The 16856-nt window shown below is 42.7% G+C and overlaps 1 protein-coding gene across 1 annotated transcript in view; it reads right to left on the reverse strand.

The window, feature by feature from the left end:
- The window catches only part of LOC306741177 (solute carrier family 23 member 2), a gene marked incomplete at both ends in the record, with an annotated part of 45515 nt that extends 44466 nt beyond the window's left edge, over nucleotides 1-1049 (reverse strand). Inside the window, one exon of the mRNA XM_079223430.1 lies at nucleotides 978-1049. Coding sequence (XP_079079556.1) covers nucleotides 978-1049 — 72 coding nt within the window. The remainder of the gene's footprint in view (nucleotides 1-977) is intronic.
- Nucleotides 1050-16856: the final 15807 nt, after the last annotated feature.

A 16856-nucleotide genomic window follows, 5' to 3' on the forward strand; every position in this document is an offset into this window, starting at 1 on the left:
TCTGTAATTCCGGGCACTTTTGTCCCAAAATGACCTAAAAACATCCGGGCAAACTTCAAGAAGTGTAGACTTAGTTTCAGATCAATCATATGTAGAATACACTGAAGGGGCTTATTGTGAAATACATCTCCAAGCTCAAAGCCTACAAATGAATTATGGACACTTAATCTGCACGTCAAAAGTCGGCGCGGCTCCATTGATTTATTAAACGTATGACTCCTAGTTCGACGTCTTTGACTTCATGGCAGACGCCTCTGGTCGGCCTTTGTGAGTCAGGTGGCTTCAACATGAGGACATGATAACAAACGGAGACCCGATCCATCGCCGGTGTTATTGTTGAGATTTGGGGGGGGAGAAAAACAAGGGCAACATAAGGCTCAGGGGCTCAGCTGTGTACACTCGCACGCCCCACGCGGCCTGACCCTTTCACCGCACACACACTCACACACACACACACACACACACACACACACACACACAATAGTCTTCATACACTTTCTGTTTTGTGGTTGACGTTTGATCAAAAGAGCATTTCTGCGGTTACTGCCACGTACTTTGACAACCGCGCAATCGATTCCACTGAAATAACCCGTCTTTTGTGGAGCGTCTTCACACTCTAAAGCATTCCACATTCCACAGTGGCTTACGTTTAGCGCTCACACTGTACTGCAAGCAAGTAGAATGCAAAACTCTGGCAATAAAAAAGAGATTTCTTATACCGATGGCCGAAGAGCAAAAACTCCTATCTGAAAAAATCCCTTTTTTTTTTAGAATGCATCCAAATAACTTGTTGTTTTCTTAGACAAATAGACAAAGTGCAGATAGGAGGTTTTGCTCATTGTCCATCGGTATATATAATCATAAATACAATATTTACAGCGGTCTGATCTATGTCAAACCCTCACAAGTGTTTGACACTTTGATTTATTTGGCGTCACGAAGCCAGACGGAGGAAAGAGTAGAGATGACTCACTTACCCCGAAAGCAGGGTTGACGGTGCCCTGCTCCTTGAGCCCCAGCTCCATCTGCTCCTCCGTGGTGAGACGCATCCTGATGTACAAAGCCAGGCGGCGAGCGGCTGCTTCTGGGCCCAAGTCGACCAAACGCGCGCTCAGGTGGTGGAGCTCTTGACTGGCCACGCTGCTGAAGCCGAGTGTCACAGTCAGAAAGTGAGCGGCTCAGTTATTTCGTAATCTCCCCTCCGGCCGGCTCAGAAACATTTTCTGCCCTGCCTGCTGAGCCCAATGTGGGCTTTAGTTACTGCGGACACGGTCATGTGCTGCTGCTGTGTGACGAGGAGCCCTGTGAGGAGAGACCAGCACGTTTGTCACATGAATCTGTGATTCGCCGCCCTCATTAAAGAAGGTCTTCTCTCATCAGGGGTTTGGTGTGAAGACTTTTTTTGGGGGGGAATAAGGTCTTTCAACGCATCGATCCTCAGGTGTTTTCATCTGATTCTTGTGTTTTTTTATCAGGATGTAGAAGTTCACCTGCATCCTGATGGACATGGTGATGTCATCACGTTGGGAGAGTTGACTTTCAGGTAGATGTGAAGGTTTTAAAATGTGAAATGTAGGATGTATACATTTAGCCTACATTTCACATTTAAAAATGCATTTTCAATTTATATTTAGTTGTATCTCCACTTCCCACCAAATGTATTGTTGTTTATTCACAGCTCTTTGTCTGTAGGTTTAGATGTCTTTAATTTGTTGTCTTTTCCGAAGCCTTGTCTCCTTTCCCACAATGCAATGCGGTATTGACGACTTATTACAAAGAGAGAAACATGGGGATCTGATCAATAACTTATTAATAGCTGCAGACAATATGGCTTATTAAAAGTGACAAACTTTTTAAGTTATTAGTGCTTAACATTATGTTAATTATGACCTTTTCTTCATTTCAAACTAATATTGTTGTTTTTAAGTCATCACAACTTTAAGTTCATTGTTTCAAGTTGTGCCAATGGCAAAACCAAAAACTTGCATTAAAAAGGAGAATTCATTATGTGTCTTTATATTTCTTTACACTTCTTTAACTTTCTTTACATTTCTTCACACGGGGCGCTGCGGTGTTTCCAATCCATGTCGATGTGTCTTTGATGTGTCCTTGATGTGTCCTTGATGTGTCCTTGATGTGTCCTTAATGTGTCCTTGATGTGTCCTTGATGTGTCCTTAATGTGTCATTGATGTGTCCTTGATGTGTCCTTGATGTGTCCTTAATGTGTCCTTGATGTGTCCTTGATGTGTCCTTGATGTGTCCTTGATGTGTCCTTGGGCAAGAACCTCATCCCAACATGTCCTCAGCGTATGAATGGATGAATGATGACGCAGCGTAAAAGTGAGTTGAGTCGTTGGAAGACTTGTTAGTCGCTATAGAAGTTCAAGAATATTTAGCATAGCTAACAGCTGTTTGCTGCTGTATTCTTATTTAAAATGTGAAATACAGCTAACATTAAATATAGCTAATATTCAGAATGTTAAATACAGCTGATATTAAATATAGATAATATTCAGAATGCTACATGCAGCTAATAATACATATAGATAATATTCCTAATGTTAATTACAGCTAATATTAATCCTTTAACCTTTTTGGTCCACAATTGAAACCTCGTCTGACCCGAAAAGCGCTCCCACACCCTTGTTATTATTTCCACGCATCCTGAGCAATCGGACAAGCTCTGGGTATGAAAACAAACACTATGCACACACACACACACACACACACACACACACACACACTAGGATGTCCACCGTGCCAAATGCATACTTGTTTTCCCGCTAAAGGAATTAGAAATCAATCCACTCCTTCCGTCATGCCGTGTTGAGTCAGTCTGAGAAAAGGCCCGGCTGGGCGCCGATGCGTTTCTGAGCTCAGTATAGTTGGAACATGTGCATTTGGTGGAAGAGCTCCCATGTCCCCGATGTGAGGAACAAACTTCACCCAGACCAGATTGCACCGCAGCTCTCATCGCCACACAGCTGGGTTGGGACCTACAGGTGATTTTACTACTGTCACAGATAAACGTCTTTTATTTCACCTTCATACCTGCAGTACACCTTTGAGCCACATGATGGAGTCTGAATGTGCACTGTCCTGACAACTGTAGCCGACTTTTACCATTGAATCTAATGGCCGTTTGTTTTATGTCTGAGAAAACATTAAAAGAATAAGACAGCCTGTGATCATGCATTCTGTCTCATGTACTGTAATACCTCTGGGAAATGGCTGGTTTACCTCCTCAAGGTAAGTCTCAGTATATCCATTTGTTTAGCTGTTGATTTTCCCCAAAGAAACAGGAGCTGAAAGTAGTTTAGTTCTTAAACATTTTGACTCATTTGAAACGTCTCACAGGCCCTTTTACAGCAAACATCGTCAACACTACGGAAGTGGAAGTGGAGTTTGGCCCCAACCATCCAGACGCGGTATATATATACATATATATATGTATATATATATGTATATATATATATATATGTATATAAGTATTTGCTGTTCTGTACATGAACGTCGTTGTGAGCATCTAGACTTGCATATTCCTAATTTCTCACTGGTGCAACGATAGATGCTTGGTTTGTCCAAATACAATATATATATATACGTCATACCCACATACAACCTTTGGTGGTTACTGCCCCTAGAGGCGTCGACAAGCTGTTGCACTTCATGCGCACACTTAATCTGCATCATCACTGTAAACAAGCTGTAAAAACATAAATTGAGTTTTAATTACAAACAAAAGAAATGTGAACTCCAAGATCTTTGCCTCAACTGTTAAACCCGGGAGTCATTTACTCTTAACCAGTAAGATTTATACTGATATCTACACATCCGCCCAAATCTCACGAGTGTCACCTTTATTATAACACCAACATAGTTAAAATCGCCCTTATAGCTGCAGAGATATACTCTTTTTTTCCGTAATTTTAGCGAATTTTCTAGGACAAATTACTCACAAACAACAAACACCTTGTTGATATCTAGTTCATTTATGAAATGATCAATGTTTAAAATATTCACAAATTCGTAATTTACTCTACATCGCCATACATTGCCTTAACTGCTGTGCTAGCTCCGATGAGGGCCACATGGTTATGTGTTGAAAGGTGGTGTTACCCTTTGCAATGTTGTACTCTGAATATTTTAGGCCACAGTGATGAATGTCTGCATAAGGTAATATGTCACTACATTGCAAGAGATAAATATCAGACAATGGGACAATTGTCTCTCCATCATTTCAAGGTTATAAGAAGACATAATCCTCCTTTTGTCTTATGCAAAACCCCCCAACAGTCTGCACTTGAAGAAGAAACCGCTTCTTGGATGGAAGAGACTCCGATAAAGAAACAGCACAACTGTGTTTGGCTCCATGTAGCGCTGGACAGAAACAACAATTTATGAATGTTCGCTTCAGAACCCGAGTCTCTGAGCCGCCCATTGATTTCCTTATTCACCCTGTCTTCTGTGTAGCTACCTATACACCACAGCACAAAGAGGCCCTTGTTGTCGCTGTAAATAAAGTTTCACAGGACGTCGTTCACGTTGTTCTTCATGTCCGATAAAAGACACGATAAACATCATCAGTCAGGGGATCGTGTATTCATTCATGGCGTTTACACATCTCTGTACTCAAGATATTTTATCCCCTTTGCCTTTTTATGTGCAGCTCAGAAACTCCCCCACCCACAATGCATTGCTGCTGAGAGTCTTTGCAGGGAGCGCCTGAAGGGATTTGACATGGACCTCCTCGCAGTGAAAAGATCCTTTGTACCTTTGGCCTCTCACGGCTCACAACAACGCTGTGGCGAGTCGTCCACGTGATGAATAAACCAGAGAGGTGAGAATGCTTCCACCTGGAGAAAAGTAGGCCTCTGGTTTTGGTTTTGCAGCTTTGTGATAACTGAAAGATGCCAGATACTGTACCTCCAGCACATCGCTGATGAAGAGCGAACATTTACTTTTTGGGAATACCAAAAAAAACCTTTCTTGCAGAATGCTATTTGTTAAGGAATCCCAATGCATCATACAAAAAAAGAAGATAAAAGACAAAGCACATGCAGACAGGAGGGTTTCCCCCACTTTTCCTGGATCATTTTGCAGATCGGAGGTTTTGCACTTTGGCCAACGATATTCAAAACTAAATACATCTTTCTGATGCAAAAAAAGGAGCAGGCATACTATGCTACCACCACTTCAAACAATCAGACAGACATGGTGGACGGTGACGAATACAACATGTGAGTAGATGTCCGTCCAGCGTAATCGATCCGAGCCTCATTTCCAGGCTCTGATGAAGCGTGGCCCCTTGTGACGGTGTGACGCCGAAGGAGCAGCTGTGGACCCGAGTGCAGGCAACTGATCGGCATGAGGGTTACTGTGCTCCGCGGAGACACACACACACACACACACACACACAACCTATACGGACATAGTGAGGAAGTAACGGAAGTAACGCGATGTTCCGAGAGCGCGACTAAGTCGTGAGAAGAAGGTCAGGGGGAAAGATGTGGGCACAAAGCAGAGGTTGTACCGAGTCGCTGTCTCGCAAGTTCTTGCAAGAGTCAAGTCCTCGAGTCCCGGAGCTTGAGTCAAAACTCTTCAGAGCAACTGGCAAGGCAAAGTCAATAAACTCAACATCTCCAGCAAAGTCTGGAGGCGGGAAGAACATATACTTTTAAATCTTTGGCCTCGGGGGAATTATTTATTTTGGGGTCAACAGTCTCAATCCTTGGTGTTAAAGTTTGAGTCGAGTTGCGAGTCTTTTTTTAAATTTTCATGCCATTTTTGGACCGAAAGTATAACTTTTTGCTACGACACTGCCTGACCTTGAGAATAAGTATTGCTCTGTTGGGATTGTATATCGACTACTGAAGGGATGATGGGGGATCATTTTTTCCCGCGTCAATATTAAAGCGATTTTAAACTGAATCCATATCAGAACTATGATGTTATAAAAAATAATCAAGACGTCCAGACGCCCAGAATTGTCTGTCCATCATCATTGAACCTTTATCATCAAAAGCTTGTTGACTTCTCATTGTGTCTAGAAGATATGGACCAATTAACGTCTTAGGGGCGTGGCTTGTATATCAATACTCATAACTTCAAAACTATTTTTGCCGTTTTGAGCATTTGTACTTTTGCAAACTCCTCCTACAGAATTCATGCGATCAAGTAAACATTTCCGCAGGACGGTCTTTAGACTTTTGTGAGGAAACTTGATCAACGTGGCGTGGCGGCCATAACACGCCCATGTCGTGCAGTTTGCTAAGAAAGAGGAAGTTGTTGTGACTCCAAGGAACAGTATCTCATGCATGTCATAGCGCCTCCTACTGGCAACAGGAAGTCAGTGTTATGGGACAAACTGCATACGATTAACACGACATTTACTTTATGTTGTCTCCAGTAGGGCGAATTGAGGATTTCAAATGAAGCTTGATTTTATAAAAAAAATGAGAGAAATGTAATTTGTGTATTGTTTTTTATGTTTATTTGAGGTCCTAATCTTTGGCCCATGCAGAGAACTCTGCAAACTGCAATCAACGCCCTCAAGTCACACGGCAATACAAAACTCTTGGTGTTATCTTCGATTCTGCTTGAAATAAACAAATCACCTCAGTTGTAAGAAGCACATCACATTACATTTGGCTGACGCTTGAGGACAAACTCAGAACAACAAGAAACTAGACGGTAGAATTTATTCAAGAACGCCAAACTACAAAGTGCTATAAGTAAGTATCATTTAAGAGCAACTAAAGTGATCCTTGTTGATACTTTGAAGCCTGAGAACACTTTGGTTTGAACTTGTTTTATCTTGTTCTTGGTCAATGCTGTTTGTCATCGAGACGCTCTGTGCTTCATTCTCTCTTATTTCTGTCTGCATTTTTATTTGATCAGTCCTGTATTTGTATTTAATCGCGTTGTAAAGCACTTCAGTTAATGTTTGTTGTTTCTAAATGTGCTCTATAAAAATGTGTGAATTGACCCGAAGGTCTTATCGTCGAGTCTCGACAAAAACGTTCAACTTTGCATCCACTCAGGGGTAAGAAGCCGACTGTAACATGGCAACATGCTTGTTTTTAGTATTTTCCGTCATATTTGGTCATAGGCATTAAAATGCCACATAAAAAACATGTATGTCCATTTACGTTCTTCCATTGACACTTAGCTCATGAATGTTTAAAGGGTCAATAAAGGATGAAACACGTCTGAGCTATCGTGACGTCAATGGAACGTATTCTACTTTCTATTGTTCACTGTCTGAACACTACTGAGAACACATTATTCTAAAAAAACCCCAGGAAAAACAGAATTTAATCTTTGGATAACAGCAGGAATATACAATTAGACGTACTTGTAAACCTTTTTTTTTACCATGTCGCGAGATCGACCCGTGAACTTGAGACCAGACTGATCAAATCAGCTCTTTCCTGTATGCGACACACTTTGATCCGGTCTTGAAATGGTTTGATAAGCAATCGGTCACCAGGTTTTGTTTGGCTTTCACGTGGGTCGGTCCTGTGTTGGAAGAAGAGGCATTCTTCATCCTTCATTTAGTCAATTATGCAGAAGTGTACAGTTGCTTCTATGCTTCTAGCCACAGGGTCGCCGTGGGGTCACTCCCACCACTGAGGAACAGGTGACAGGTAAATTGCTGACTAGTTTAGTCCACGGTCCATAACGCCTCATCCATACACTGCAAAAAAATCCTGCTGAATCTACTTTTTGCATACATTTATTACATAGAATAAGTAAATGCTGTTTATTGTATGAATTACTTAATTTTTTGTATGCAGCGAATCATTTTTCCAAGTAAAGTCAACCTTAATTTTTTAGGTAAAGTTAACTCTATTTTGCTCTTGAATTTCATAAAACATCAAGTTGACTTTACTTGACAAGTAAAGTAACTAATCTGAAAAATGTGGTACACTTTACTTGCAAAATGTGTTGAATTACCTAAAAATTAAGTTCGATATTCCTTTAAAAGCAGAATTTGTTACGTACAAAACGGAGTAATTCATACAAAACCATCATTGCTTATTCTATGGAATACATTTATGCAAAAAGTTGCCTCGGTTGTATTAACCCTGCTTGGTGTGTGCCGGCAGCACAGGAGGTCCTTTTTTATTGGAAGATTTATTGTTTATTTGTAAACGAATTAAATTGGAATGTGTTCATAACTTGTCATTATTCTTTGACGTTTTATAAAAGCAATATCTCACTTCCGTCCTCATAAAGTTGTGGTTATTCGGCCGCGACGTGAAGCCGGCGCACAAAGCGCGTCGTTGTGTTCACATTGTTTCCAGAAATCAGTCTCTGCTCCAAAACTATTTTCCTTCACGGTGCATTGTTGAATTTAATGGATTTAGGGATTCAACTCATTTCTTGACAACCGTTTTTCTGCAGAATGTCTGTTTCCCAGAGAGCTGAGAGCAAAAGGCCCATTTCAAAAGAGTGTGGACTCCTTTGTACACTAGGTGGCAGCACATCCACAGCCAGGGTTGTAACCTGTGACTTCAGACTCTTATTGAGGACATAACACTCATCTGTATGACACATTGATCCAATTTAAGGTTTCCATATTTGATCAGAAACGTCCATATGATTTGATGACATGGTCCAGAAAGCTCCACTTCAGCAGCTTTTACACCCACAAAACTTTACACTTTCATTCTTAAATATATTCTGAAGGTTTTCACTGAGGGGTTTGTTCATCTATCATTCATAGCCTGATTTATTCAACAATTATTTTTGACTGAAAACATGGAGGAAATGTGTTATTTATGGCTGTTGATTGTATTTTCTGATTTATGAAGTGATGCAAAGATATATCCAAAGCTCCCTTCTGTATGTAAATGTAAATGTTTGTTATGTCAACTAAACTAAACAAGAATCCTGAACCTGGCTTTACCTGATGTTCAGAGTATCGGTGATCTTGGAGCGGCACCTAGTGGACATCGGGGGAACTGCATGCTGACCAACCTGCAGCTTTTCACCAAGATGTCTTTCAAAATGGACTCACACAATTATTGTTTCCCGCATAAAATGTGTCTTCTTTAGTAGGTGAAGAATTGCACAATGCTTCACCACCGGATGTAAAAGATATCACTGATTCTGCAAGACTCATCTCATCCTGCAGTCGTTCCAAAGCTCTCAGGCAGCGAGCCGGCTCAATATTTCCTCTATATGTTGACGCCAGACCCAGATGTGCTATAGAAATAATCAGTAACATCATAAAATCAATTATAAAACCAAACATGGAGCCAAAGGAGAGAATCCATGATTGTAATGATGATGATGATGATGATGTCGTCTGTTAAAACCAGCGGTCTGAACTCGTCGGCCATCATGTCCAATAAAACATTCCTCTACACTTTACCACTGTAAACCAATGTATGATCCTCAGCATAAAGGCTTTACGTGCAAACTGTTACGGGCCTTAAAGGTCGGCCACCTCTCCTGTAAAATGCACAAAGAGGCGTTACCGTGTGGTTATCTGTTAGAGACTTTACTTATCACACGGCAATGAGTTGATGCCAACATGCGACGACTCAGCACTTTATGTTCACAGGAAACGGCTAGAAGCCCCGAGGCCGGAGTGGGCGTGGCTAACAGAGGTGAGCTGGCTAAAGTGTGTGTGTGTGTGTGTGTGTGTGAGAGGAAGCCCACAGTTTATGTAAGAGTATATGTGTGTCACGTTGTCAATTGTGTGTGCAAACATGAGGGCGTGTTTGTTTGAGCACAAAGCTGTGTGTGCACTGTGTGTGTGTGTGGTTATTGGTACTGAGGGTGTGTGTGTGTGTGTGTTTCCTTTTGTCGCTGCCATTAGTCAACGGGTTGCTCTCTCTAGTGGTGTTCTCAGTGCTAATGGAGAGCCAACAGAGGGAGGCGAACCCTCACACACACACACACACACACACACACACACACACACACACACACACAGACACACACACACACACACACACACAATTAGCGCTCTTGAACGGTTGCCTCCATCTTGTTCTCCTTTTCTGTAACCCGCCATAGTTTTGTGAATTTCCGGTGTTTTTGTTTTGGGGCTTTTATTCTGAAAGGTCCGAATGGAAGGAGTGGATCTGCTCTGATAGGAGTAACACAGCTGTGTTGTCTTGGTTCCACTCCGTGTCGTTGTCCACTATTGTGCACATTTGTACTGCGTAATATTGTTGAGTTGTGTGTGAACGACAGTTTTAAATGACGTGTGAACTACAAAAACGCTTCAATACCGACGCAAACACACGGATCACAGGGAACAATCCATTTAACCTCGGCACACACACACACACACACACACACACAGTATTTGTGTGTGTGTGACTGAGCGCTGGTCAACACACAGGCCTCTGGCCTCCACTGACCCAGTTTGCGCTGCTGTTAGAGGCGTTTACTAAACATTTGCTGGCTGTGGACTTCATGAACGGATCCGTTTAGAGAACATTTACATTCCTAGACGTCTACATTGTAAACCGTTTTAATTCCAGCAAGCATGACAAGTAAAAAGGACAATGATGACGACTGTACTGCAATGATGACGACTGTACTGCAATGATGACGACTGTACTTAATGAGTACGACTGTACTGCAATGATGACGACTGTAATGCAATGATGACGACTGTACTTAATGATGACGACTATACTTAATGAGTACGACTGTACTACAATGATGATGACTGTACTGCAATGTTGACGACTGTACTGCAATGATGACGACTGTACTTAATGATGACGACTGTACTACAATGATGACGACTGTACTTAATGAGTACGACTGTACTGCAATGATGACGACTGTACTTAATGAGTACGACTGTACTACATTGATGATGACTGTACTGCAATGTTGACGACTGTACTGCAATGATGACGACTGTACTTAATGAGTACGACTGTACTACAATGATGACGACTGTACTGCAATGATGACGACTGGACTTAATGATGACGACTGCACTTAATGAGTACGACTGTACTACAATGATGACGACTGTACTGCAATGATGACGACTGTACTTAATGATGACGACTGCACTACAATGATGACGGCTGTACTTAATGATGACGACTGTACTTAATGAGTACGACTGTACTACAATGATGATGACTGTACTGCAATGTTGACGACTGTACTGCAATGATGACGACTGTACTTAATGATGACGACTGTACTTAATGAGTACGACTGTACTACAATGATGATGACTGTACTGCAATGATGACGACTGCACTTAATAATGACGACTGTACTTAATGAGTACGACTGTACTACAATGATGACGACTGTACTGCAATGATGACGACTGGACTTAATGATGACGACTGCACTTAATGAGTACGACTGTACTACAATGATGACGACTGTACTGCAATGATGACGACTGTACTTAATGATGACGACTGTACTTAATGAGTACGACTGTACTACAATGATGACGACTGTACTTAATGAGTATGACTGTACTGCAATGATGACGACTGTACTTAATGAGTATGACTGTACTGCAATGATGACGACTGTACTACAATGATGACGACTGTACTTAATGAGTATGACTGTACTGCAATGATGACGGCTGTACTGCAATGATGACAACTGTACTTAATGATGACGACTGTACTGCAATGATGACGACTGTACTTAATGATGACGACTGTACTGCAATGATGACGACTGTACTTAATGAGTATGACTGTACTGCAATGATGACGGCTGTACTGCAATGATGACGACTGTACTTAATGAGTATGACTGTACTGCAATGATGACGGCTGTACTGCAATGATGACAACTGTACTTAATGAGTATGACTGTACTGCAATGATGACGGCTGTACTGCAATGATGACGACTGTACTTAATGAGTATGACTGTACTGCAATGATGACGGCTGTACTGCAATGATGACAACTGTACTTAATGATGACGACTGTACTGCAATGATGACGACTGTACTTAATGATGACGACTGTACTGCAATGATGACGACTGTACTTAATGAGTATGACTGTACTGCAATGATGACGGCTGTACTGCAATGATGACAACTGTACTTAATGATGACGACTGTACTGCAATGATGACGACTGTACTTAATGATGACGACTGTACTGCAATGATGACGACTGTACTTAATGAGTATGACTGTACTGCAATGATGACGGCTGTACTACAATGATGACGACTGTACTACAATGATGACAAAGGAGTTTCAGTCAAAAAACTGTGTTCGGTAAAAGAATGGAGTTTACGTAAATACCTAAACTTAACGGTTACTTGAATGATGTTTCACACCAGATGTCTCTTCTCACAAGGGTTACGGTATTGTAGCAATTTAAATGAAGTTAAACAACGATGTGGTTCCGGAGATAATATGTTGTTGTTTTTTGTCTGATAATAGGTGCAGGGAAAACACACCCTTTAAAACACACTGTTTTAAAGGGTTAATTCATTCTACAGTAGAATTCCCTTTGTGAGCATCGCCGTCTCCTCTCATCCTGCTTGTGTCTTTTTTAGCTGAAAATGCCTCCACTGTCTTTATTTCACTCTTCCCCTCCATCCTCTGGTCGTTACAGCTAGGTGTTGCTCTAAAGCCGTCGTTGCCTTCTCCTCTCTTTCTCTCTCTGTCAAAGCCACTTTTTCTGAATGGGCTTCATTGCGATGACGGCATGCTTTCCCCTCCCGCTCAGAGTGTCTCCTCTCTCCCTTCCCCCTCTTTCACCCAGCTGCTGTTTTCCTGAATGAGCACTAAAATCCATCCCATGACCTCACCGTTGGCTCAGCTGTGCTAAACCAGCCCCTCCCCCCCTCAAAACCTGAGAGATGGAGCGATGATGACACGGACGGCGGTGCTGATGCTGATGCTGATGCTGCTGCTGCTGCTGCTGCTGCTGCTGCTGCTGCTGATGAGGATGATGATGATGATGGAAAGGCGGTGTGCGGTGCCATACACCGCTGCAGTGGCCATGCGTGGGTGTGAAGGCTACCAGAAACATCCGGTGCTCTGCAGACACAACGGCACGTGCTGCAGGATTACAGCAGTTAATCTGCACGGCAACAGACCTCTGCTGCTGCGACGCTGGGCGAGAGAAGAGAGGAGAGAGAGAGAGAGACTAAAAAGGGAAGGAGGAGATGCAAGGAGAGAGAGAGCACAAGGCAGAGGAGCTAAACACACAACACAAGGAGATGCACAGATCACAGAGAGAGAGAGAGAGAGAGAGACTTCTTAAAGAATGGCTGCTCATTCATTCATCATTTCCTCCTCATTCAGGTCGGCCTCTTACGTGAGCAGGAGAGGGGGCGGGGCAAAGGGAGGTGAGGTCATTTGACTCCCCCCCCGCCCCCCAAACAAAAAGCACAAGGGCTCCTGGTGACGACTGCAAAGTGCATGAAGTGCAAAAAGAAAGTTACAAGAGGTGCAGAAGAGCGCGTGCACGCTGGTCACTTTCATCAGCTGCAGGCGAGCGAGGACGCCGTGTGCAGCGTCCTGCAGCTGAAGAGTTATGAGGCCAGACTTAAGAAGTGGGCGTGGTCTCCGTGACGTCACCCGTCGGTTTGGGGACCGCCGTTCTGAAGCCTCGAGTTTCACCATCTTGGCTTTTTTAGCAACCGATGAACGGAAGTTTTGGAGTAACGTAGCAGCAGAGCTGTCAATCACAGTAAGCCCCGCCCCTATAGAAAACAATAAATGGATCATAATGTACTAAATGAACATCATGCTGTATTGAAGAAGACTTGAAACTAGAGATTGAGACATAAACTCATGTTTACAATGTTTACTGAGGGAATACATCAAGAGAAGTAGAGTCATTTATATAGACTTCTATACAACCAGAGGAGTCACCCCCTGGTGGTCAGGAGAGAGAATGCAGCTTTAACACAGGAAGCATAGACTTCTATACAACCAGAGGGATGACGGGATGGAGGTTGGCTGGGCTGCGGGTATTTCCTGGAGGCTTTCTCCTTTATTTGAAGGCGCTGGCCTACTTGTTTCTCCCACACAGAAGCAGACTTCCCCTTGACGTCATCCTGCAGTGACGTCCAAACTTCCCTCCTGGATTTTGCCGTTCCATCCAACCAAAAGTAAAAAGCCTCGAGGAAGTGGAGGAATCAGACGCCTCCCCTCCCCCACCAAACTTTCTCCCTCTGCATCATTTTTCATATTTCTGCACATGGTTGAAGGTGTTCACAATTCTTAAGAATTAAAATTTTACAATTAAGCGTCTTTCAATGGAAATATTTGCAATGTAAAATGACTAAATGACTAAATTGTACAGAAAAGTGATCAAAAAGTGAAAGATTTATTAATGGTTTTATAATAACTGTTACTTTTGGTAAATTTGTTCCATTATCACAAGCAAACGTTCTCAAACCTTCAAAACACATTTGAATATTTCAACACACACACACACACACGCACACACACACACACACACACACACACACACACACACACACACACACACACACACACACACACACACACACTTGCACTTTACCCGCCGACTCAATTTCATGACCTTTCATTAGATATCACATGTATGAGTGAAGTGACAGGCGGGGTGAGAGGAATGCAGTTCTCTCTGTACACACAGTACACACAAAAGAGTACACACTATAGAGTACACACTATAGTACTATGTGTACAGTACACTCAGCATGTTAGACGGATGTCTTAAGGCTCTTAATGAACCTCTTGTTTATTAACTGGGAGGTGAACGAATGAATAATCCTGCTGTGCTTCAGCTGTGAGCATGTGATGTATTATATAATAATATATAAATAACATTTAAACACATGTTACATGTAAACCTGTGTGGTTTGCGCTGTTGTTGCTGTTGCCTCATTTCAACCGGATGCTGTCGGTGGCGACGCCAAAGAAAACATAATTGACTAATCCTTTAAAAATGAGTAAACATAGTATTACAGAAGGTCTCCTGTCGTCCTCTGAGACCAGCAGCTCATGTGAAAGGAGACACGTTGGTTTAATTACAGGAGTGTGTGTTCATTGTCTGACAGGAGGAGTGTGTGTTCATTGTCTGACAGGAGGAGGCAGGAGGAAGTTTGAGGCCACTAATTGTCCTTAAATTGCACGTCGGTGACCTCATGATGACAGCAGGAGAACGCGGCGCCCGAGGAACACGGAGAAGATTATGGAGTCTGATGGAGACGATACGATGTGGAGGAGAGAGGGACGGTAGCAGCATGCAAGCACACACACACACACACACACACACACACACACACACACACACACACACTCTCACAGACACGCGCTCTCTCGCACACACACAACACACACACACGCACAAGACATGACATCACCAGAGCGTCCTCCGGAGGGAATGAGAGTGAGAAGCAGGAGAACCAAAACCAGCAGTGAGAACCAGGAGAACCAGAACTATGAGTAAGAACCAGGAGAACCAGAACCAGCAGTGAGAACCAGGAGAACCAGAACCATGAGTAAGAACCAGGAGAACCAGAACCAAGAGTAAGAACCAGGGGAACCAGAACCAGCAGTGAGAACCAGGAGTGAGTACCAGGAGAACCAAAATCAGGATTGAGAACCAGGAGTACCAGAACCAGGAGTGAGAACAAGGAGAACCAGGAGTGAGAACCAGGAGAACCAGAACCAGGAGTGAGAACCAGGAGAACCATAACCATGAGTAAGAACCAGGAGAACCAGAACCAGCAGTGAGTACCAGGAGAACCAGGAGTGAGAACCAGGAGAACCAGAACCAGGAGTGAGAACCAGGAGAACCAGAACCAGGAGTGAGAACCAGGAGAACCAGGAGTGAGAACCAGGAGAACCAGAACCAGGAGAACCAGAACCAGGAGTGAGAACCAGGAGAACCAGAACCAGGAGTGAGAACCAGAACCAGGAGAACCAGAACCAGTAGTGAGAACCAGGAGAACCAGAACCAGGAGAACCAGGAGTGAGCGCAGTGGACTCTCAGACCGCTGGTGCTGTAAAAGTCCTGGTTTTCTAAAGGGACCCTGGTGGTAGAAAACACTACCGCTGTTGTCCACAGGGGCCGCCAAATAAAAAAAGTTCCTTGTTACAGCTTTAAAGTAAAAGTTCAAACCCATAACTTTAACTTGTGTATATAACTTTAACTTATGTGTATATATATATATATATATATATATATATATATATATATATATATATATATATATATGTAGGTCCAGAAATGCCTTGTACCTTCTCATTTTAAATGTTTAAAGACATTAATGATGAAAGCTGCTTTACAACAAAGCAGTTTGTTTCCCTTCTTGCTGCCAGAGAGCAGTAGCATCCTCTAGTTGTAGTAATGAGTCACGGTGTGTTCTAGTGTTCTAGTGGTGTAACTTCTCCACTGTGACTCAGCCGTGTTACGACCTGGAGGTCACAGGACGTGTTTGCACAACATAACTTCATAATGATGGTGATCACGGGCATGTTATAAAGGACGTGACTCACCTACATGCTTACAGTGTGTGATGTGATTCACCGTTTTTTCCGTCGTTAAATCGTTGCTTTTTTCCATCGTGCTTCTTGAGAAATCCGATATGATGATTCAGCTTCATAGGATGCAAATAAATCCCTAACATTACATGTACGTCTCCAACTCTCTACTGGTGATGTTGGTCGCTTCTGCTTCCATGCATCTCTCGGGTACCATCGCATATTCAAGAAGCATCTTGAAATAGAGAAACATGTTTTGTGACATGACAGTAAGTAAAATAACCCGCTAACAAACTACTTTGTTTGTTATTCAAGTTAAATTAAAATAAGTCAACGTTGCCGTTTGGTTTCACACGGGACACGAGCAGCGTCTCCTAATGCTGCGGTC

Source organism: Taurulus bubalis, assembly GCF_910589615.1.
Source record: "Taurulus bubalis genome assembly, chromosome: 9".
Classification (NCBI taxonomy): domain Eukaryota; kingdom Metazoa; phylum Chordata; class Actinopteri; order Perciformes; family Cottidae; genus Taurulus; species Taurulus bubalis.